We start from the raw sequence: 22,707 nt of genomic DNA on the forward strand, positions 1-22,707 counted from the left end.
ATTAAGTAGGTTGCGTTGTTTTATCACAGAGTTCCTATTGCCACCTTCTGCCTTCATCATCATATCAGCTCAATGGTACATATCATAATATTGCATTGTCACCCAATCCAACTTACATAAGTATGTATGTATAAGTATGTATAAGTACTCGAAGAAATCCATCACAGTGAAAAAAACCTAAAGCCTAAAACTAATATTCGAATTGCGACTGCAGCCTTGCATGCAGCAATACAGCAACAGAAAACAGGAGACGTCAGAATCATGTTCCTTGAGTAATTGTGTTTGTGTCGTTGGGGCTGTTCATAAATTACGTCATCTATTTTTGAAGATTTTTGACCCCCCCCCCCCCCCCCGCCTAATATCATCCAAAAATCATGCTCCTACGTCATGCTACCATCATCCGATGTCCAGACCCCCCCCCCTAATTTGAAATGACGTAATTTATGAATAGCCCCTTGCCGCAGTGTTGTTACGGTGAAAATGTTGAAGCATAGTTTTATCGAGTCATTTGACAGTGACATAGCCCGATTTCCACTGCAGCACACATTAATACCTACAAAATCCCAAATTGCCATGTACTCCTGTCAATTTCAATTTTGCTATAAATCGTATTTCCGGAGAGTTCTAACTAAAAAACCATTCCCTTTAAAAAAAAATAGTTCGTAAACTACGTAAAACCAATCGCTCAAAAGGATTAAATTATACATTTGCAGCTTTTTAGGGTTCCGTAGCCAAATGGCAAAAAACGGAACCCTTATAGATTCGTCATGTCTGTCTGTCTGTCCGTCTGTCCGTCTGTCCGTCTGTCCGTCCGTATGTCACAGCCACTTTTCTCCGAAACTATAAGAACTATACTGTTGAAACTTGGTAAGTAGATGTATTCTGTGAACCGCATTAAGATTTTCACACACAAATAGAAAAAAAACAATAAATTTTTGGGGTTCCCCATACTTCGAACTGAAACTCAAAATTTTTTTTTTCATCAAACCCATACGTGTGGGGTATCTATGGATAGGTCTTCAAAAATGATATTGAGGTTTCTAATATCATTTTTTTCTAAACTGAATAGTTTGCGCGAGAGACACTTCCAAAGTGGTAAAATGTGTGTCCCCCCCCCCCTGTAACTTCTAAAATAAGAGAATGATAAAACTAAAAAAAATATATGATGTACATTACCATGTAAACTTTCACCGAAAATTGGTTTGAACGAGATCTAGTAAGTAGTTTTTTTTTATACGTCATAAATCGCCTAAATACGGAACCCTTCATGGGCGAGTCCGACTCGCACTTGGCCGCTTTTTCTGTCTCCAATCAATCGTTTTGCATTTATCGGCCATCGTTGTACAAATGTTCTTCCTAAAATCGGTCAGTAGCTTCGAGTCTGTCACTCGAGCACGACACGCTAGTAAGTGTTCCGCTTGATGCCGGCCGAAATAAAAACAAATGCGGGCCATCCAATCTCGTGGGTACCCATTTCACGAGCTACGCCTGGCCCATGTTCATAGAAACTGCGTATTAGGATATAAAAATTATAAGTTTATACATCTTATGGTTTATCAAGCGCTGGTGGCCTAGCGGTAAGAGCGTGCGACTTTCAATCCGGAGGTCGCGGGTTCGAACCCCGGCTCGTACCAATGAGTTTTTCGGAACTTATGTACCTACGAAATATCATTTGATATTTACCAGTCGCTTTTCGGTGAAGGAAAACATCGTGAGGAAACCGGACTAATCCCAATACGGGCCTAGTTTACCCTTTGGGTTGGAAGGTCAGATGGCAGTCGCTTTCGTAAAAACTAGTGCCCACGTCAATTACTGGGATTAGTTGCCAAGCGGACCCCAGGCTCCCATGAGCCGTGGCAAAATGCCGGAACAACGCGAGGAAGATGATGATGACATCTTATGGTAAAGTTTTTATTTTTTACGACATAACCTGTGACAGAAAAAAAATCACGTGTTGGAAAAAACTGGCGTAACATAGTCACGGTCTGCCTATCTTACAATTAGACACTAAAATATCATTTTTAACTAGGTTAAAGTAAGAAACGCCTCATACTTACCTCAATGTAAATAACATAACCTAACTGATATTTGTATGACTTAAAATTGAGCACTCAACATCAGAGTGTAAGAACTATTATATAATCTGTGGTAGTAGGTAAGTTTTTAATTAGGGCGAGCGAAGCGAGCCCTATCACTATTCGACAAACTATGCATTCTTGTGGTACACTTTACGGAAAAACTACTGCACTGTTAGGTTTGAGATTTAACATAGTAATTTAAATTCATGTCTAGATGTGTTATCAAACATAAAAATATCATTTTATAAACCTAAAAAAATAAAATAATGTAATAACACTTTGTATTACTACTAGCGCCATCTGTTGGCAAAATAATGAATTAACATTCGTGCTAATTTTAATTATTTATTTCTCTAACAGATGGCGTTAGGTAGTAAATAAATAAATATATATTGGACATTCTTATACAAATTGACTAAGCCCCAGAAAAGCTCAAGAAGGTTTGTGTTGTGGGTACTCAAACAACGATATCTATGTGGTGTTTTCAATTTCAATAATGTCGATGGCACTTACGCCATTAACAACGATGAATACAAAAGTGGGTTAACATTTTGGATTCAGACCCACCTCGCCTCGCTTGGTTTGATTCCCAATTTAGCAATTAAGTTTCTGTGAATACCTACTAGAATAATCAATCTTGCTGTATATTTGTCGCAGTATTACATTACGGCTAGCCGTTTTCAAAAACAAGGGCGTTTTGAAATGCGGCGGTTTAACGATTAGCCGGATTGAATGCGGCTGAATGAGAATCCGCCGAAAATGCCGGAATGTATTCGGCGCCATACGTTCTTCAACATAGCTAGCCGTAATGTATTACAGCGAGTCATTAGCCGCCGCTTTGACAGTTTTTAGTTCCCATTTGTAGCACTCGTGGCGCTGCCTGACATAACAACAACAAACTATGAAAAACGCTGGGGTGTCCATCAAATCTGGAGTTCGTCGGACTGTTTCTTTAAAAAAAACATTTCCTTCGGAAGTTAACTAGACGGAGCCCCGCGAAGCGGGGCTCCTATTTCTGAGCGGTTTGCCCTTCGGGCATCTGAAGCTACCTAACGAACCTAACCTACCTACCTATTGATTTAGTGAGACGTCCGTGAAAACATTACACTTTGGGGAAAAAGCGTAGGTAGGTAAGTAGGTTAGGTTCGTTAGGTAGCTTCAGATGCCCGAAGGGGAAACCGCCCTTTGCGGGGCTCCGTCTATTTACGAAATGTTTTGGAAAAGAAACACATGTAGTTCGGTGGGACCATGGTAAAAATAAATTAAATTGCAAATATTGTCAAACTCCGGTTACGTAGGTGACCGAAAGAACTGGTCACTCTACAATCTAAATAGTAGTACGATGCGGCTAAACGTAGGCCGCCTTATTGAAGAACGTATCGCAATGACAAACCGGCTACTCATCGAACCGCCGCATTTCAAAACGCCCCTGTTTTTGAAAACGGCTAGCCGTAATGTAATACGGCGGATTATACGATCTGACTACGACATATATTATTCACTGCGGAGGTCAATTCACTCGTATGTTTTGTGACGCTCATGAACTGATCAGTCATGTTGTGTTAGCAAACTTAAATCGGGTATTTTCAGTTCGAGAAACAGTTTTGGTGCCATTTATTTATTACGTAAGGCGATTTTGAGGTGAAGGAGGGTCAAACATATCTTATTTTTTCATTTTTTTCTTACTTGGGGGAGGGAGGGGGTTTTCATAGTTCTTACTCATTTTTTCCTTTGGATTCTTATGTAATATATGGTAATATAGGGGGCGGGAGGGGGGGGGGTCCGCTTATTCTTATTATTTCTTACATAGGGGAGGGAGGGGGTCAAAAACTGGCAAAAATTGTCTTACGTAATTAATGAATGGCGCCTTTAGTGTTACTATTGCTTGGAACTTCTAAAATTATAAATAAAGTTTAGATCATATATTAGTACAAACTTCAGTGACATAGGGCCGATACACGACTACAACTTGTATGTAACAGCAACATATATAGACATACGCTGTTTTGGACTTCCGACTCGTCATGTGATCACTGGGTAGACCAGTTAAGTACCCAAGATAGCTGATGCTGAACCCTGACAGTACCTAGTGGAGCCATAGATGTAAGTAAAATGAGGTAGATATGGTACCAAGCGCACGATCGTGAGCCATTAAATATAGGTTACGAAACCTATATTTAGTTAGTCGTATGGGTGACGCCAACCTCTGTCAAGTTGTCAAAATCGTTGGATCAAATTTTAGTTTTGTCAACTATGAACGTCACACGTCTACATAAAGGTCATTGAGTGGAGCTCGGGTTTTATACCACAGCACACGCTGTTTTGGTCATGCAACTCGTCTTGAGTACTTAGGAAAGTAGTACCCAAGCCCAAGATAGAGCTGATGCTGAACCTTGGCTGTACCTAGTGGAACTCAGGTTTGGTGCAACACAGGGACACGCTGTCTTAGTCAATCGACACGTCTTTATGAGCACTCGGAAGAGCAATACCCAAGATAGAGCTGATGCTGAACCTTGGCTGTACCTAGTGGAACTCAGGTTTGATGCAACATAGCACACGCTGTTTTGGCCATCCGACTCGTCTCGATGAGCACTTAGGAGAGTAGTACCCAAGATAAAGCTGATGCTGAACCCTGGCTGTGCTTATTGGAACTCAGGTTTGGTGCAACGTAGGTACACGCTGTTTTGGTCATCTGACACGTCTTGATGAGCACTTAGAAGAGCAGTACCTAAGATAGAGCTGATGCTGAACCCTAGCTGTACCTAGTGGAACTGTGTGTGTGTGTGTGTGTGTGTGTGTGTGTGTGTGTGTGTTATTGTGTGGTGTGGACGCAAAAATTAAATTCAAGGACACTGGCTCGCTGACCCAACGTTATGTAGGAAAGCCAGTTGGCTTCCTTACAACAAGTACTGGACGACCGTGTAGGATGTAATGAGAGCTTATGAAATTGTATATTACGTGTGGATGATATTGGCAATTTGATTTTGTCGTCTGGACACGTTTTTAATGGACAAAGTAAAAGCTGTGACAGACAAGCGTACCGGACAGCAACCGGGGTCCGGTTAGTATATTTCTTTCTTGCTCTCACTTATAATATAAAGCTGCGTTCTTAACGGACTTATTACGTACCCACTCGATCGAACATGAAACAAGCCTCGGATTGGATCAAAGTCGCGATCTGGTACGTTTAGGTAGAAAAACTCCGCGAGCCCTTACAAAGCTCTGCTTTTTGCTAGTATATTTTCATTCTTGCCATGAAGTAGGAATTGTACTTACTTATTTCCTTGTTCCTACTCAAATGTACATATATATTAATCTATGTGCTCTCGTCACTTGCGTCACGTAGTCACGTGTTGAGTCGGAAACGCAATTTTGTTATGTCGCGACAACATGCTGGAAATGTGTAATTAATTCTTTGAATCCGGGCCTCTCCAAACGGTTCCAGCCTACCCTTAGGACCGAAGCGATTTAATTTTCTGCCCTTTGTATCCGTCTTATTTTCAATTTTCTTTATATCTAAATGTCATGTTCCTACTGAATAGAAAATCGATTATCGTCAAACTTTCAAATATATAATTCGTTGAGGGTTTATAAATTAAAATATAAACTTACTATGCTAAAATGTTTAAGTTTACGAGGAGAGATAAGAAAACGCATGAAATTTGTATTACTGAAATAAGGTATTTGGGCGTTTTTTAGGGTTCCGTACCCAAAAGGGTAAAAACGGGACCCTATTACTAAGACTCCGCTGTCCGTCCGTCCGTCCGTCCGTCCGTCCATCCGTCCGTCTGTCACCAGGCTGTATCTCACGAACCGTGATAGCTAGACAGTTGAAATTTTCACAGATGATGTATTTCTGTTGCCGCTATAACAACAAATACTAAAAACAGAATAAAATAAAGATTTAAGTGGGGCTCCCATACAACAAACGTGATTTTTGACCGAAGTTAAGCAACGTCGGGCGGGGTCAGTACTTGGATGGGTGACCGTGTTTTTGCTTGTTTTTTTTGCTTGTTTTGCTCTATTTTTTGTTGATGGGTTCCCCTCCTTGCGCGAGTCCGACTCGCACTTGGCCGGTTTATTTTTTGTTGTCCCCTACACTTTTTTTTCAAATTTGGGATTTTTTATGTTATTTCTACTCAGAATCACGAGCTCTTTCTATCCTAATAGGAGAAAAAAAGTGTCCTAAGGTTTTTATTTCCATTACGTCACCATTTTTCATAGACTTTGTATGGCGGTCGCGGAATGGAAAGATCGAAAAATGGATGGAAATTTTGGGACACTTTTTTTCTCCTATTAGGATAGAAAGAGCTCGTGATTCTGAGTAGAAATAACATAAAAAATCCCAAATTGGAAAAAAAAAGTGTAGGGGACATCAAAAAAAAAACGCCCGCTTATGCAGTAAAAAATACAAAATAAAGATAAAGATAAGATAAAAGATAGTTTATTCAAGTACGCATAATTACAATGCGCTTATGAACGTCAAATAAAGCTAGGTAGACCGGCTGTGTAACCTGGTGTGTTATGCCGACGACACACTTGTGACGGCGCGGGGAGCCTCATTCAGAGAAGCCGCTATTCTCGCCACGGCGGCCGTCGCCCATATAGTAGGGAAAATAAGACGGCTAGGTTTAGAGGTGGCCTTGAACAAGTCGGAGGCTATCTGCTTCCACGGGCCCAGGAGGGCGCCTCAGGCCGGGGCTCACATAATAGTGGGGGGTGTGCAGATTGCCATCAGATCGACGATGCGGTATCTGGGCATTACCCTAGACAGCCGTTGGTCTTTTCAGGCCCACTTCGATCGGCTGACTCCGAAGCTGCTGGGTGCGGCTGGTGCGCTCGGGCGCCTGCTCCCAAACATTGGGGGGCCGAAAAGTTCGTGCCGGCGTCTATACTCGGGAGTCGTACGCTCCATAGCCCTGTACGGAGCTCCAGTGTGGGCCGGTGGCCTTAGCAGCAAGAACGTCACCCAACTGCGTCAAGCGCAACGGGTGATGGCAACAAGGGCAATACGGGGCTACAGGACAATTTCCGGCGAAGCTGCATGCGTGCTGGCTGGATCCCTGCCATGGGACTTGGAGGCGAGAGCCCTTGCGTCAGTTTTCTTCTGGCGCGAGGAGGCGCGGACCCAGGATTTCTGGCCAGCACCGCGCGAGCTAGAGGCCAAGCGCGAAGAGCTCTTTCGCGAGGCAATTGAAGAGTGGGTCAACCGGCTCGAGCGACCAAGCGCGGGCGTCCGGACAATTGCGGCGATTCGTCCCGTCATGCTTGAGTGGCTGGAACGACCACACGGCGCTCTCACCTACCGGCTCGTGCAGATCCTCTCGGGGCACGGCTGCTTCGGGAGATATCTGCACAAAATTGCCGGCAGAGAGCCAACTGAGGAATGCCACGAATGCGGTGCGGCAGTCGATACCGCACAACACACCCTAGAGGAGTGCCCAGTGTGGGGGCCGGAGCGCGCTGACATGATAGCCATAGTTGGGCAGGATCTGTCGCTGCCGGCCGTGGTCAAGTCCATGGTCGACAGTGACAGATCGTGGCAAGCAGTAAAAGCCTCCTGCGAAGACGTCCTGCAGCAGAAGGAAATGGCGGAACGCGCAAGAGAAGTCGACCCAATGGCCGACCAACGGCGCCGTAAGCGTCCTCGACGCAGACGGGTCGCACAAGACCGCCGCCTGCCTCCGTAGGTTGACCTCAGGATGACAGGCACGGGGACGCCTGCCATCCGTCACATACGAGGTCCCTGAGAGGGTTACCGTATTGATACGGTCCAAAGTAAAGAGGCCACTTAGGGCCTCCGGAGGCGGTGGTCCCCCAACACGGGCTGGTGCTGGTGGGCTGTAGAAGTAAAGCGCGAGCGTTCCTACAGCCCTCTGCTAAAACACAATGGCGGCAGATTGTTTAGTGGGTAGTAGATATGAGCGCCGATAGGCATTTAGCCGGCGGCGGCGCGCCGGTCAAAATTGGTCGGCGGCGGCGGCGAATCGGCGGCGTGGCCTTGAAACACCTTCGATTAATGAAAAAAAGAATTCAAACCAAAATTTTACCGAAAAAACGTGTTTTTGCTGTAAGGAAGTTATAAAATACATGCATTTTTTTTTCAAGGATAATTTATTGAATAATGGTAGGTACGAAAAAAGTTTTATATCGTATAAACTGTGGATATTCAAGCGGTATCGCGCGGCATCAGAGGCGGTCTTAATCTTGGCGAGGTTCTGGCCGGAAGATCTTAGCGAGGCCCTTATCTTTTGTGCTAAGTTAAAAATTGCGGATTGACTGTATCAGGGAAACGTCTTGTCGACAATCCAAAGAAAATCGAGCTCCGTCATTAACCAACATCGACCCAACAAAACCGATTTATGTCAAAAAGTGACGCCCAAGGCCGAGCTCCATGTAACAACGAAGACTTGATTTCGACGCCTCCCAATGCGAGGCCAGAGGATGAGCTGCAGGTAAGCATACAGCTAAGAATCGAACGCCAAGTGTAAGCTTGGCTGACGGCCGAACGCCTGGAGCGCCGATTGCGGCGCGCTTCTGTGCGAGGCCGAGCTGCAAGAGAGTAGAGCGAGGGTGCAGGCCGATAAAGACTGAAGCCAGGATAGTGATAACGATCTGGAGCTTTCCTGCGGGCGCATTCGTGCGACGCTAAAGGCTGTGCTGCAATGGAGCTAAGATTGGATAAGGACCGATGCTCAAGCGTTTTAAAACAGGCCGAAAGTTGAGCTCCAAACAGGGCCAAAAACATGCAGGTTCAGATAGCGGTTTAATTCTATGCGAAGCGAGCAAAGCTTGAAATTTGAACAGTGGCCAAGTTTAATAGAGACCCGATTCCGACGCCCTTCCGTGCGAAGCCAACGGCCGGACATTTGGACGTGGAAACGCTTAATATCTCAAAATTAACCCCATTTTATACCTCTTAAAGACGTTTAACCATGCTTGCAATGGTTAAATTCGCGGTAAATGACGGATGGTTAGCTAGCAAAATTAGTTATGAATTGGATCGGTAATCCAAAGATGTGGGTTCGAGTCTCACATTAGCCAGAGTTGATCACAGTTAATTTTTTCATTATGATTGACATACCTATGTAATGTGGAACGTCCCACAATAAAAATGAAAGGAAATCGGTATGTTTATTACAAGCATATTGATTTTAAAATTGATATTAAATAATTTCGTTTCCCCAAGACTAGTAGCGCGGTTACTAGACAGATAAGTTTGCATTTGCCTTCGATATTTTTGAATGATATGAAATATCTTTTGAATGCCTATAAACTATTCGAAGTGGCGCCGTTAATGATCTAAACTCGATTAAAAATATATTATCTGATTCTTAAAGTAGTAGTAACTACCAAGGTCACGCCGATGCCACGCCGATAGCGCAGCGTCGGCGGCGGTGGCGCGAAAATTTTGTCGGCGGCGGCGGCGCGCCGGCGCGGCGCTCATATCTAGTGGGTAGACTCAGGGTGTCATCAGCCCCAAGGAGTCCCACATAACCACTCGGGTCCGTCCCCGCACCCGAGTGGTATGCGCAATTGCATTTTCCCCCTCCTTAACAAAAAAAAAAAAAAAAGGTAGACCGGCTCCAACCCTACACCTCTGCCCCGAGAAGATTTAAATCCCCCCTCAATTGGAGGAGGGTATCCCAATATTGGACCGGCAACAAACTCGGCGGGACACATCTTTTCAAAAAGAATTACATCTTATAATTAACATGCATTACGAGAAAATAAGGAAAAAAATACAATTTAAATTACTATAGAATTCATGCAATTATACACATAAGGTGTAATAGAAATTTGATTTAGAAAATATACATATGTACATGGAATCATACAAACTCGTAGCTCTTTCAGAAAACATATCAAATTCTTACAAAAGGAAAAGAAAATAAAGTTATTAAAAGAAATGGGAAAACATATTATATAAATCTGATTGATTATTATGAATTACCAACATATAATATTTGATGTGCTTTCCTGCTTACCTGAGCTGTGTCACCTATAACTCTATACATAATACAATACAAAATACTACTAATGACTAATCATTAGTGTCAGGATCGTAAAATGAAAGAAATGGGTCGTTCTCGCATTTCGTGCAAATCGGTGTTTTCGGAAATTTACCAAAAATGTGGTGGCGTTTTCGAATATCTGTTAATGCAAGGTTGTAACATAGGGCCTAAAGTATATGTCTCTCCAATGAACAATTCTAAAAAGGTATGTATATTCTTTATATGTACAATTAACACCCAATTTTTTCATTCATCTCTACATGTAACGCGTGAAGATATAACTTTGACCTACATTTTAACCTTAAGATACTACAAATAGAAAACTCGTTGTTTGTTCAATAAATGACTTATTTAGTTATGTTTTAAATCGTATAATATTAGAAGCTAGAAATAAATAATAAAAACTATACAGCCTTAAGTGTATGGTTCAAGTAATTTCTTCATTACCGACGCGAGAAATGGATTAGCTATATTTTGCTATATAGCGAGGGTATATAGCGCCTACAGCCGATGCAACACATTGTTCGTCAGTCAGTTGGCCACGTGATCTCGTAGCGGACGCCCGCATGCCGCTGTTAGCAAAAATATATACGATCTCTCCTGTCGGGAAGGAGTGTGGTTCTCGTTAGTCTTCATCGCCATCGCGTGATTTATACAGTAAGTAGCAACTGTACATTATTATAATTATACGTAATGAAGTGTTTTAGTGTTGCCTTTCAGATGGTTTATTCTGCAAAATTAAGGTCTGATGCCAACTGATGTAGGCGACAAAAACTTCCAAAACTTCATTCACATCGGTTTCATTCACTTCTTTTCCTTCCAATTTTACTGGGGAAGGTAATGAATGACTTAAGAAGGTAATGATAATGGGTCAAACAGATTACTGTGTTATCGTCTTTCCTGTAGACATACACAAGAGTTAAGGGCTTTAAAGGTTAATTTTCTTATTTAACCCTTATATCCACGTGAAAAGGTCCTCCTTTTATTTAGAGAACTATGATAAAATCATTACTTACATGCCCACAAGCTGTTAACTATTGCCCACAGGAGAGAAAAATGTACAGTTCGCGCGAACATACTAGTTTTCTCTCCTATGGGCAATAGTTAACAGCTTGTGGGCATGTAAGTAATGATTTTATCATAGTTCTCTAAATAAAAGGAGGACCTTTTCACGTGGATAAGGGTTAATCTGTCATCTCCCACGGCTCATATATGAGCCAGAACGCTTATGGTGACGTCATATCGTGTTCGTGGGATTCGACAGGTTAAATAAGAAAATTAACCTTTATAGCCCTTAACTCTTGTGTATGTCTACAGGAAAGACGATAACACAGTAATCTGTTTGACCCTAATATATTCGAGGCAGTGCATTTAATGGAAAGAGGCTTAGTTATTATAAATATTACGTTGTTATAAACATTTAAAACTGTATATGATAATAGGGGAGCCCAACCGGGGAGCCTTTGTAGTCTAAGATCCGGCATATATGGTCGACCTTCACCGATATGTCTGACGGATGAAACTTACTTATTATGAAAGAAAATATGTTCCTGAACATAAATAAATAGGGTTGCCTAAAGAAATATGGTCAAGACTATTTTTAATTATTTTTTGAAAAAAAAAAATATTTCTTCAAATTTCACCGATCTGTCTGACAAACGAAATAAGTTCCAGTGAAAAGTATACAACTTGTACAATATAAATCAACTAGGTTGCCTATCTTTTTCCGGTCACTATTATGTGGTTGCCGTGTTTAAACAGGTAAGTTTTTATCGATAATTGCACTCATCTGTCTGACACTTGAATTATACATCAAAATGATGGTAATTTTATTGCGAATATAGTTGCATAGGGTTTCTTGCGAAAATCCGGTCACAAATAAGGGTTTTAAATAAAATAAGAAGGGAAGACTTTTAGCGATAACTCATAAACGGCTTAATTTATCAAGTTTGTTTTAATTTTGTTTGAATGAGTTTATTAAGCACTATTTTTATGATTTTTTTTCATATTTTTTGGATCGAATTTTCAAAAGTTAGAAGGATTAACCGTTTTTTGTTCTTTCTAAATTATTATTTCCGAAATGATTCACTTTATAAAAAAATGTTGTTTGCAGACCCCTATTTATTTTTAAAGACCTATCCAACGACACCCCACACTATAGGGTTAAAACGATTAAAAAAAGCGGCCAAGTGCGAGTCGGACTCGCCCATGAAGGGTTCCGTATTTAGGCGATTTAAGACGTATAAAAAAAAACTACTTACTAGATCTCGTTCAAACCAATTTTCGGTGGAAGTTTACATGGTAATGTACATCATATATTTTTTTTAGTTTTATCATTCTCTTATTTTAGAAGTTACAGTGGGGGGGGGACACACATTTTACCACTTTGGAAGTGTCTCTCGCGCAAACTATTCAGTTTAGAAAAAAATGATATTAGAAACCTCAATATCATTTTTGAAGACCTATCCCTATGGATAGATACCCCACATGTATGGGTTTGATGAAAAAAAAATTTTTGAGTTTCAGTTCGAAGTATGGGGAACCCCAAAAATTTATTGTTTTTTTTCTATTTTTGTGTGAAAATCTTAATGCGGTTCACAGAATACATCTACTTACCAAGTTTCAATAGTATAGTTCTTATAGTTTCGGAGAAAAGTGGCTGTGACATACGGACGGACAGACAGACGGACAGACGGACAGACGGACAGACAGACAGACAGACAGACAGACATGACGAATCTATAAGGGTTCCGTTTTTTGCCATTTGGCTACGGAACCCTAAAAATTACATACAAAACGCGAATGATTTAAATATATTTTGTCTATGCTAATTTAGAAAATTTGAAAATTATGTCTTATGTGATGTGGTGTGCAGATGATCAAACCGACTTAACAAACACTTGGGGTTGACAATCCCGACTTAAATGATGATAAGTAAATGGTAAATGTACCATCTAGCTTAAACATTATAAGTTGAGATTGTCAACCCCAAGTATATGTCAAGTCGGTTTGATCATCTCCGCAGTGCTTAAGACACATGTTTTTAATATTGTTGATTTTAATTGGTGTTAATTTTCTTGAAATACATTTTTTTTATGTTCGATTTCATAAGTTTGTTTCATTACCGTCCACTGATAAAATTACCATCTCGGCCGATTTCATTACCAGCGCGTAGTTCATTACTAGTACTAGTAGCCTTATTAAATGAAAAGTAATAACGTTACAAAGGTGCCTTTAGCAGAAAAGTGTTAATAAATGAATCCACAAATTGACGAAACCCAAAAGTTTACCATTTAAAAGAAAAATTACAAATCGAGAGAATATCACCGATTTGCACGAAATGAGAGAATGACCCAAATACAGAAGTTAAATGAGGATCCTTGTGATATGCCTTTGTACATGTAGGGTATTTGCGCGACGGAAGAAACTAATGCACTTGCCGACTAGCTGACTAGGGGTCATCCATTAATTACGTCAAACGAATTTCTAGGTTTTTTGACCCCTCCCCCCCTCCTTGTCACACTTGGTCACATTTTCACAACCCCCTCCCCCCTAGTGTGACGTCATATTTTTTCTCGCCAAATCGAATTAAGTAAGTACCTAAGTATTATTAATATTTTATCAAAATATTTTTGACGATATAAATATTAGTAATTTTATAACCCAAAACTGCTTATGAAAGAAAATTAAACGAATAAAAACGATTGTTTTTAAAAACTTGTTATTTAAATGTACAGCGAATAAAATAATTTAAATAAATTTTCGGTTACTGATGAAGTTAAAGTGATGTCACAAAGTTTGTGTCTCCCCCCCTCCCCCATGTCACAATATGTCACATTTTCTTGACCCCCTCCCTCCCCCTAAACGTGTGATGTAATTAATGGATGACCCCCTAGTGGGCCGACGAATCGGTCATCCGAGCACGGATTAGTCGGCTAGTCGGACAAATTATCAGATCGAATAAGTCGATGTATCACTACTATGCAATTACATTTAAAAAAATATATTATTTGACATTTCAATTAAACAGGCAAGTGAGCAAATATTGGGACAAGCCTTATAATAACTTTCCGAAAAGCAGCTTATTCCAATAATATTATTATTTATTAATATGCTTCACTCAAAGTTGTTCCCAACTTGGCGGAAATTTTGTTGCTTTTTGGAGCATAACCAAAATGATGATTTGATGTATCTAAGAAGTTTGTTTTGTCGGGAGAGAATTCTGAATAAACAATAGTTTTCCAATGGCGGTTATAACTGTTGTACTCGTATACTTACCTCGTGGTTTAGCGGCAGTAAACATTATGTTTATAAAATAACTCGTATAAAATACTCGTACTATGTACATAACAACAAATGTAATAGACGGTTTTAAGCTTTCACGAGTTTTACTCATTATTATCTACTAAAACAGGGATCTTAATTACGTATAATTAAGATTTAACATTACCTCCTCGAAACGTCGGAGGTAATTTGAAAAATTAATTAGGATTAAGATACTGGATTAAGTCCAGCTTTAGTAAATAACAATGACCATAATATTGGGAAGAATAAATCACCTTACATTCGTCATAGTTCTTAATACTTATTATAGATCAGTCTACAATACACAGCTAATTACTTCAATTCTCATATTATACTTATTGTGCTTACGTTTTAACGTAAGTTATTTAGGAGGAAAGGAGATGACCACTTTTCCATACAACCGTAGTACCCATTAACCTCTCTGAATATTAACTTTATAGAAAATATTTTTACATAATTTGAGGCATGTACCTATATTAACCCCATCAATTCCCCTTTGTTTGGTTATTTACCATTTTTAAATAATTATAAGAGATGGTATTTGTTTTTCACTTCAGCTCTTATAATAATCAAAAAATAGAAAAAATTCAAACAAAGGGGCAAAGCCATTTTCCATAATGTCAAGGAGGAAAATGGGGACCACATGTAGGTATATGAAAAACCGATTGTCTACTATCTTCTTAATATTTATATATTCCATATTGTCCCCAGCGCCACCATCGTCTCCCCCAACACTGAAGCCCGAACACAACGAGCTGACGGTCACTTTCCCGCCGCTGGATGACCCCTACCACACCCCTGAGAAGCACTTCGCAACTGAAAACAACACGGTTGTGACGTCACAAATCGGCTCCACGGCGTTGTTACCGTGTGTCATTAGAAATATTGGTGATGGAATTGTGAGTATTTTATTTTATATACATAGTTCCACTAGCCTCCACTAGCGGCTCCGTCTACTTAGGACACGATAAAAAATCCAATCCCAATTACAGGCTTGTAAGGCGGAATTATAACTAACTTTATCAAACAATAAATTTAGAAAATAAAGATTTTTATTCAAGTACCTAGAGAGGCATAATTACAATGCGCTTATGAACGCATGCTATAAAACCTGTATGTTCCTGTAACCTGTCTGTCTATTTTGTGTATTTGTTTTCCGCGACATCCCACACCATGGGGTTAAAGCGGAAAAAAACACTTTACGTATTTGGAAGATACCTACCCACATTTATTTTTGTTTTTATTTTACCACTTTGTCGGCATTATTGATTTATGTATATATCCATGCCAAATTGCAGCTTTCTAGCACGAACAATCACAGAGCTAAGCCGCAGACAGACGGACATGGCGAAATAGGTTTCCTCGTTGACTACGGAACCTTAAAAATACGTGTTGCTCGGCGGTAAAGTTTGCTTCTCGTGTCGAAATCCTCGAATTTCCCAAAGTTAAAAACTGGTTAAATCAGTTGCGTTTTCGCATACCTACGCAGGTACCTACCTACTCAAACTTTCAACAAGTAAGTAGGTAAACTCTTTCCTCGCGCTTCAGTACAAGTCTGCAAAGTCAAGGTTTAATGTTATTTATTAGACTTTTCATTCTGATTTACTATTTTTACTTTCTGTTTTTAGGGTTCCGTAGCCAAATGGCAAAAAACAGAACCCTTATAGATTCGTCATGTCTGTCTGTCTGTCCGTCCGTATGTCACAGCCACTTTTCTCCGAAACTATAAGAACTATACTGTTTAAACTTGGTAAGTAGATGTATTCTGTGAACCGCATTAAGATTTTCACACAAAAATAGAAAAAAAACAATAAATTTTTTGGGTTCCCCATACTTCGAACTGAAACTCAAAATTTTTTTTTTCATCAAACCCATACGTGTGGGGTATCTATGGATAGGTCTTCAAAAATGATATTGAGGTTTCTAATATAATTTTTTTCTAAACTGAATAGTTTGCGCGAGAGACACTTCCAAAGTGGTAAAATGTGTGTCCCCCCCCCCTGTAACTTCTAAAATAAGAGAATGATAAAACTAAAAAAAATATATGATGTACATTACCATGCAAACTTCCACCGAAAATTAGTTTGAACGAGATCTAGTAAGTAGTTTTTTTTATACGTCATAAATCGCCTAAATACGGAACCCTTCATGGGCGAGTCCGACTCGCACTTGGCCGCTTTTTTTTTTAAACCATATTTAATAAATTAATGACTATGATTAGTACAAGTATTATAGTCATTAATTAGAAGTAGAAATTTACATTACCTGCTTAAATTTACAGTAGGAGCCGGGGTGGCTCGCACATAATAAGCTTAATTTTCGCGCAAATTTAATTATACCGGAACCCCAATAAACAGTCGATTCTGCAAAAATTAAGCAATTTGCAAACTCATAATATGGTAATTATATGCGCCGAGCCAAAGAAGCGGAAAATACAATGTGAATTATAATTCTACTTGACTTTCATTAAAGTCTTTTGTTTCTTTTATATTTAAGACTCGGGCATGTTAAATATCTTTACGGGAATATTATCATGCCACGTTTCCGTCGCAAAGGTCAACAGACTACTAATTACTTATTAAAGTTCAAATGTTATAGGTAAAGAGGCAAAACGAAAAATAAAATGTTAGTCAGGTTCTTAGTATATACCGTAAAATGGGGTTAGTAGGGTTCGCGGGGAGAGTTGGGTTATAAATGGGGAGAGAAGGGTTTGAATGGGGGGTGAGATGGAATTTTAAGGCTACTGCTACAAAAATAATGTAGTCCAATTTAAAATGGAGCTATAGTAATACTCATAATAAAAAAATCGATCCAACAATCTTCCAAAATCACCTTTGTATTAAAACCCAACTCACCCCAAATACGAGGGACTACGGGGTGGGGTGGGTTTTCCTGTTTATCGTCAAAGTTATGAAATGGAACTACCCAAAATAAAATAAAAACTAAAATACAAACGTCCGGAACACTTATTATATACACCATTCAGTTTGCATATGTAAAAATAAAATGTTATCGAGGTTTGAATGTCAGTTTTGCGCCTACTCACCCCATTTTACGGTACTCGCTTTTTCTTTCTATTCGTGTTTAAGAGTCAGTCGCTTTACGCTCAAAGCGCTCGCTTGTAGGAAGGCGTGTACACTCCTTAACGTCAGACGCGCTAAACCCTTGATTTTTTACTAATTACCCAGTACAAACTAGCGCTTAGCCCAAAACACATTACGCCAACTCAACAAGGTAAATAAACGCAGCTCGTTACGAACGTATTAAGCGAGCCATTAACTAGTCAGGTAGGCTGCTGAAATGGTCGTCGTGTTACGATTGTATTATGTACACTAATGGTTTATTTCCTGGCTTTCATCCCTCTTTTACTTGATATTGAATGGATTGTTGAAGAAGATACGGCTTGACATAAAAGTCTGTTCAACATATAATTATCAGGTGGAATGGAACTGTCTAAATAAAGGACTGAGTATCTCAGAAGTAACAGACAACTTCTTACATTAGAAGTTTTTCAATTTTGCTGGCGTTTCAATGAGTAGGAGTCTGTTCAATGAAAGAAAAATAAATTCTTGAATTGTACGTTTCTATTATCCATAGACTAGGAATCCTCTAGACGGAGTTTAGAGCAACTATTTCATGAAACCGATGCTGCCAAAATACTGGGGTGCGGGGGACGAGGTGAGCGAGTCCCTTGGCGTGATTAGTCCGTTCAAAGACACGGACGTCACACAAAGACACCAAATGACTCGAAAATGGAGTAAAACTACCGTATATTTGTGGCAGAGGGGGAGCGCTACTATGCTCAGTCTAGAGGATGTCTTGTCTGTGCTAATATCTAACCTTTAAACAAATATATAAGCGCTCCTTAATTATTTAATTGAGCCGAATCATTTGACTCTCAAATTTAATTGTCACTTAATTTACTCACCATTGTAATTGGAATTCAATGGCACATGATCTGCGTTCATTAGAGGAGGCATTGAGCCATGTAACGTTTCGTAAATTATTATCCCAGTCTTGAGTTTCATCGTATCTAGATCGTAGATCTATCATAAACAATGACATCCCTCGTCAACGTTTGCTGTATTGTTGTTGTATGCTCACGAATTCTATGAATGAATTCACTAAGTAAATGTTTAATACTTCAGTATACTTATATCGTGATATCGTTTGATATACCGTCGTGTGTATACCGTCAAACTGTAAACCTAACGTACCTTTTGTTAGATATTCGATTCTCCTGGGGGTGCAGTTCTAATCTAACCTAACCTCCTTTTCCGGGGGGACTAGATACAATTATATCATATCAATACTATCAATAGTTATAACTTATTTGTTTTATAGTGTTTGATAATTAAAGCAGTATATATTACATGAAATGTAAATATACCCAATAATGTAAATATACCCAATATATCAAGAATAATATTATGCATGTCGTTGATTAGTTAATGTAAAAGTATGCCATTGATTACATTATTCCAAATAACGGTATCAAACTATAATATATTAACCCGCGGAGCACCCAGAACCCAGAACAGTATGGAGTTAATATCACACGTGTGATACTAGGACTCTCCACGGTTTAAAAATAAGTACATAGGTAATTATAATGCTTAAAATGAATTGCACCCAATTTTACCGCATTTAGGCAAAAACGGTAAAAAACGATACAAACAAAAATCAAAATTCAGCCACCCACGATAATACCCACGCTGCATCAATGATATGCTATGCTTAGCCTTACAAAGGTGTAATACTAATAGCTATACTTTGTCTGCAGATATCATGGATAAGAAGAAAAGACTATCACCTCCTCACAGTCGGCCTGACCACATACAGCTCCGACCAGAGGTTTCAAGCCATACATCTACAGCATTCAGAGGTAAGGTCATTTGTTTAAATAACTTATAAAATTGGAGGGTCTAAAAACGAGTGCAAATATACTCATTTATTATTTTTGCATTTTTTGTACATTTAGTTGAAAAATACGGATAGAAAATTTCCTATTAAACAAAAAGGTAACTATTAAAACTCAATGTGATATTTTGCTACAGGATTGGACACTGAAAGTGAAATTCGTCCAAAGTCGTGATGCGGGCATATACGAGTGCCAGGTTTCATCTCATCCGCCCACCAGTATATTTTTACGGTTAGATGTTGTTGGTAAGTTTTAGTTATGATTTTATACCTTTAAATTTAGGTGGGGTAAGAGAAACTCTGGGGCAATAGAAACACTTTAAATATTACCATAGAGGAATATAGTAAGACAAGAGTGCTCACTCCATACATCAGTTAGACTATTAATTTCAGTGTCTACATCTAGCATCGAGTAGCGGAACTATCAGTACTGCTACTTGACAATAGATGTAGCACCGACCGGAAAGTCTTATCTCAACAGCATAAGACTTTCCGGTCGGTGCTACGTCTATTGTCAAGTAGCAGTACTCATAGTTCCGCTACTCAATGCTAGATGCTAATAGTCTTTTTGGTACTAAAACTGATGTATGGAGTGAGCAATCTATGTATTTTTTTCTCTATGGTATTACGGAAAATAAACATTTGAAAATAAGTACTTAAACATATTAAAAACAAAATTTAACAATAATACTAAGTATAAATCTTTCCCTATATTGGTTTCTCTTGTCACGAGCAAAATATGTGAATTTATATTTATTACCCCATACGATGGCCGCCAGCCGCTCCGAGTAAAGGTTTATCAATGATTATCTCTTTAAATAGCATTTCCATCTAGCGATAATCGATAGAATTTGAATAAGCGCAGTTTTGATAGGATCTTTGAACCTTTGGTAACTACGACTTCCAGCATAATATGACCTATGACCTTCATACATAAATATTAAAAAATATTTTCTTTGAAGACGCTCCAATATTTACTGACTGATTGAACATAATCTGAAAACCAACAAGCTCTTTGTATTTTTTTTTTTTGCAAATTCAAGATACCTATTGACTTACAAATGTATCCTTAAAGATGTTATGCTCGTAAAAAGTCTATGACAAATAAACGTGATATTGCTTTGGCTTATTGGATTCAATACCTATTAGGTACTTGAAAGGATGGCTCCTTCAAAGTTAAGCTGAAGTTTAATAAATAAGTTGGTTGTTTGATTGGGTGTTTAAAAAAATCTTTGATTATTACTATCACTGTTCCAAATATGTTGTTATAGACGAAAACTGCTTATGAAATTGAATAATAAGTTATAAAGAAAAAACCTTAAAGTTGATCGAAGTTGTTTACGTAGTCCAGTTTTACATTTAGCCTTTGATCCCGAAGTAAATTATTTTTACTGAATATTTATTATATATATACATACGTTAATCCAGGTTACATGCTATCACTATGCCAGATTTCTCGTTCAAATATGTTCAAAAATGTATGTTTGATTGAGTAATAAATTTAATATCACAATGTCCAAACATGCAATATTCCTATTACATTTTTTATTAGAAAGATTAATAACAACGAGAATGGCAAGGAATAGGTACTTACTTTTACGACAACAGAATTGTTTTATTTATTTGAGTAAGGAAAGAAATCAAATCGTAATAGAAAAATCAGAAATAAAACAACGAAAATCATTTTTACTCATGTATGCTTTGACTAAGGTACTTAGTCCAGGGATGTTGCGAATATCCGCATCCGCATCCGCAACCGCAGAACTTCCGCATTATTTTCAACATCCGCATCTGCATCCGCATAAAATCGATGCGGATTTAATGCGGATGCGGATGTGGAACAGGTCGGTACGGTACAGGAACGTCTTAGCATCGGCGTAAGTGCTAGACTGCTAGGTAATTTAGTCATTAGCCAAAAAAACCTATTAGAAATTAGCAGTCAAGCGTGAGTGGGACTTAATGTACGGAACCCTTGAAACGCGAGTCCGACTCGCACTTGGGCGGTTTTTTGAAATAAAAATTACTAAAATGTAATATTTGACGTTTTTTATGTACCTATCTTGACATCCGCATCCGCATCCGCGGATGTGAGCCTTTAAAAATCCGCATCCGCATCCGCGGATGTCAAAAAATCGGCATCCGCAACATCCCTACCTTACCTATATTACCTTATTGAAACTCAAACAAAACAGCAAAACCATGAAAGGCGTTCATTTCTAACATCATAATATGTCCGGGCGGACAAAACTTTTTTGCAAATACCTGCTTTTAAAAAATTTCAAAGGGAACACAAAAATTTACAACCACAAAGAAACGCAGGTACTTTTTAATAAACATCTGTTTATAAATGTAGGTAGGTCCCGTATTATCATCAACAACGGGTAAGGTCAAAACCGTGAAACATTAACAACATTCCATTTATAATTTACTTTGTACAGTTGGGTCTTTAGTCTTTATTTTTGAATGTTTATCCTGTAACCTAAGGCGGATGGTTTCCACCACCTCGCGCCGAAAATGTAGTCACGTTTTGCATTTTTGATAACTCTGTCCCGTGGCCGCTTTCCGTTAGATTTCCGCACGTGGTACGAGAGCTAAGTTGATTTCCTTTCTACAGAATTTCATTTATAAAACAACATGGAGACAGTATTTAATAAAGAGGTTGTAGTAGGGTAAAATCGGGTTTTAGATTAGTTTCCGTTCAAGTCATCTCGGATATATAGGTAAATATAATATCAATGCATTCATTATGATGACTTTTCAGGAGAGAGGTTTAAAAATTCTGTCAGTCAAAAATTTTAAATATCTTTTTTATGCTTAATGTTAGGTTTATAAAATTTTACAATACTGTTATATGTACTCTATTTAATACGATGTAGGTTATTCTAATTATTTGATTATTTTCGGAAATCGTGGGTTGCATGTGTATTTACGGCTTTATTGTCCCAAACTATAGCAAACGTAAGTAGACATGCGTCTTTATTGCATGGGAATATTTTGTGCAATAAAGGCATATGTGACTTTGTGACTAGCATTTTTAAGTTATATAACAGTATGATACAAGCAGTAAATATGTTAGTACCACATAAACCCGTTAAAAACAACGTAAGTGCTTATACAACTCCTTTTTTTAGAGCAACAAAGCCAGAAGTGCATATAAATACCATCATTGAAAAAACACATTTAATAAAGAAATAAGTCAATTACGTATATTTTCACTATTTCCTGTATCCATTTTTGCCAATTTTGGTGCCACTTGCGAAACATCCTCCTCGCCCGGTAACACAGACGCAACTGCATTTACATTGTCGCGTGCGCAGCTAAGGCGCTCGCGGTAACATCGGAAAACAACGACGCACGTGCGGTAGCGGCTTTGTTTCATGTTCAACTAA

At 38.9% G+C, this 22,707-nt stretch overlaps 1 protein-coding gene across 2 annotated transcripts in view; it reads left to right on the top strand.

The window, feature by feature from the left end:
- LOC134658508 (uncharacterized) overlaps positions 1–22,707 on the top strand; it is a 121,544-nt gene that overhangs the window by 70,550 nt on the left and 28,287 nt on the right. For both annotated transcript variants that reach the window (XM_063514197.1, XM_063514204.1), the window contains exons 3-5: positions 15,110–15,297; positions 19,182–19,283; positions 19,456–19,564. In XM_063514197.1, the coding sequence (XP_063370267.1) occupies positions 15,110–15,297; positions 19,182–19,283; positions 19,456–19,564 (399 nt within the window). The remainder of the gene's footprint in view (positions 1–15,109; positions 15,298–19,181; positions 19,284–19,455; positions 19,565–22,707) is intronic.

The sequence above is a fragment of the Cydia amplana genome, chromosome 2 (genome assembly GCF_948474715.1).
Source record: "Cydia amplana chromosome 2, ilCydAmpl1.1, whole genome shotgun sequence".
NCBI lineage: Eukaryota > Metazoa > Arthropoda > Insecta > Lepidoptera > Tortricidae > Cydia > Cydia amplana.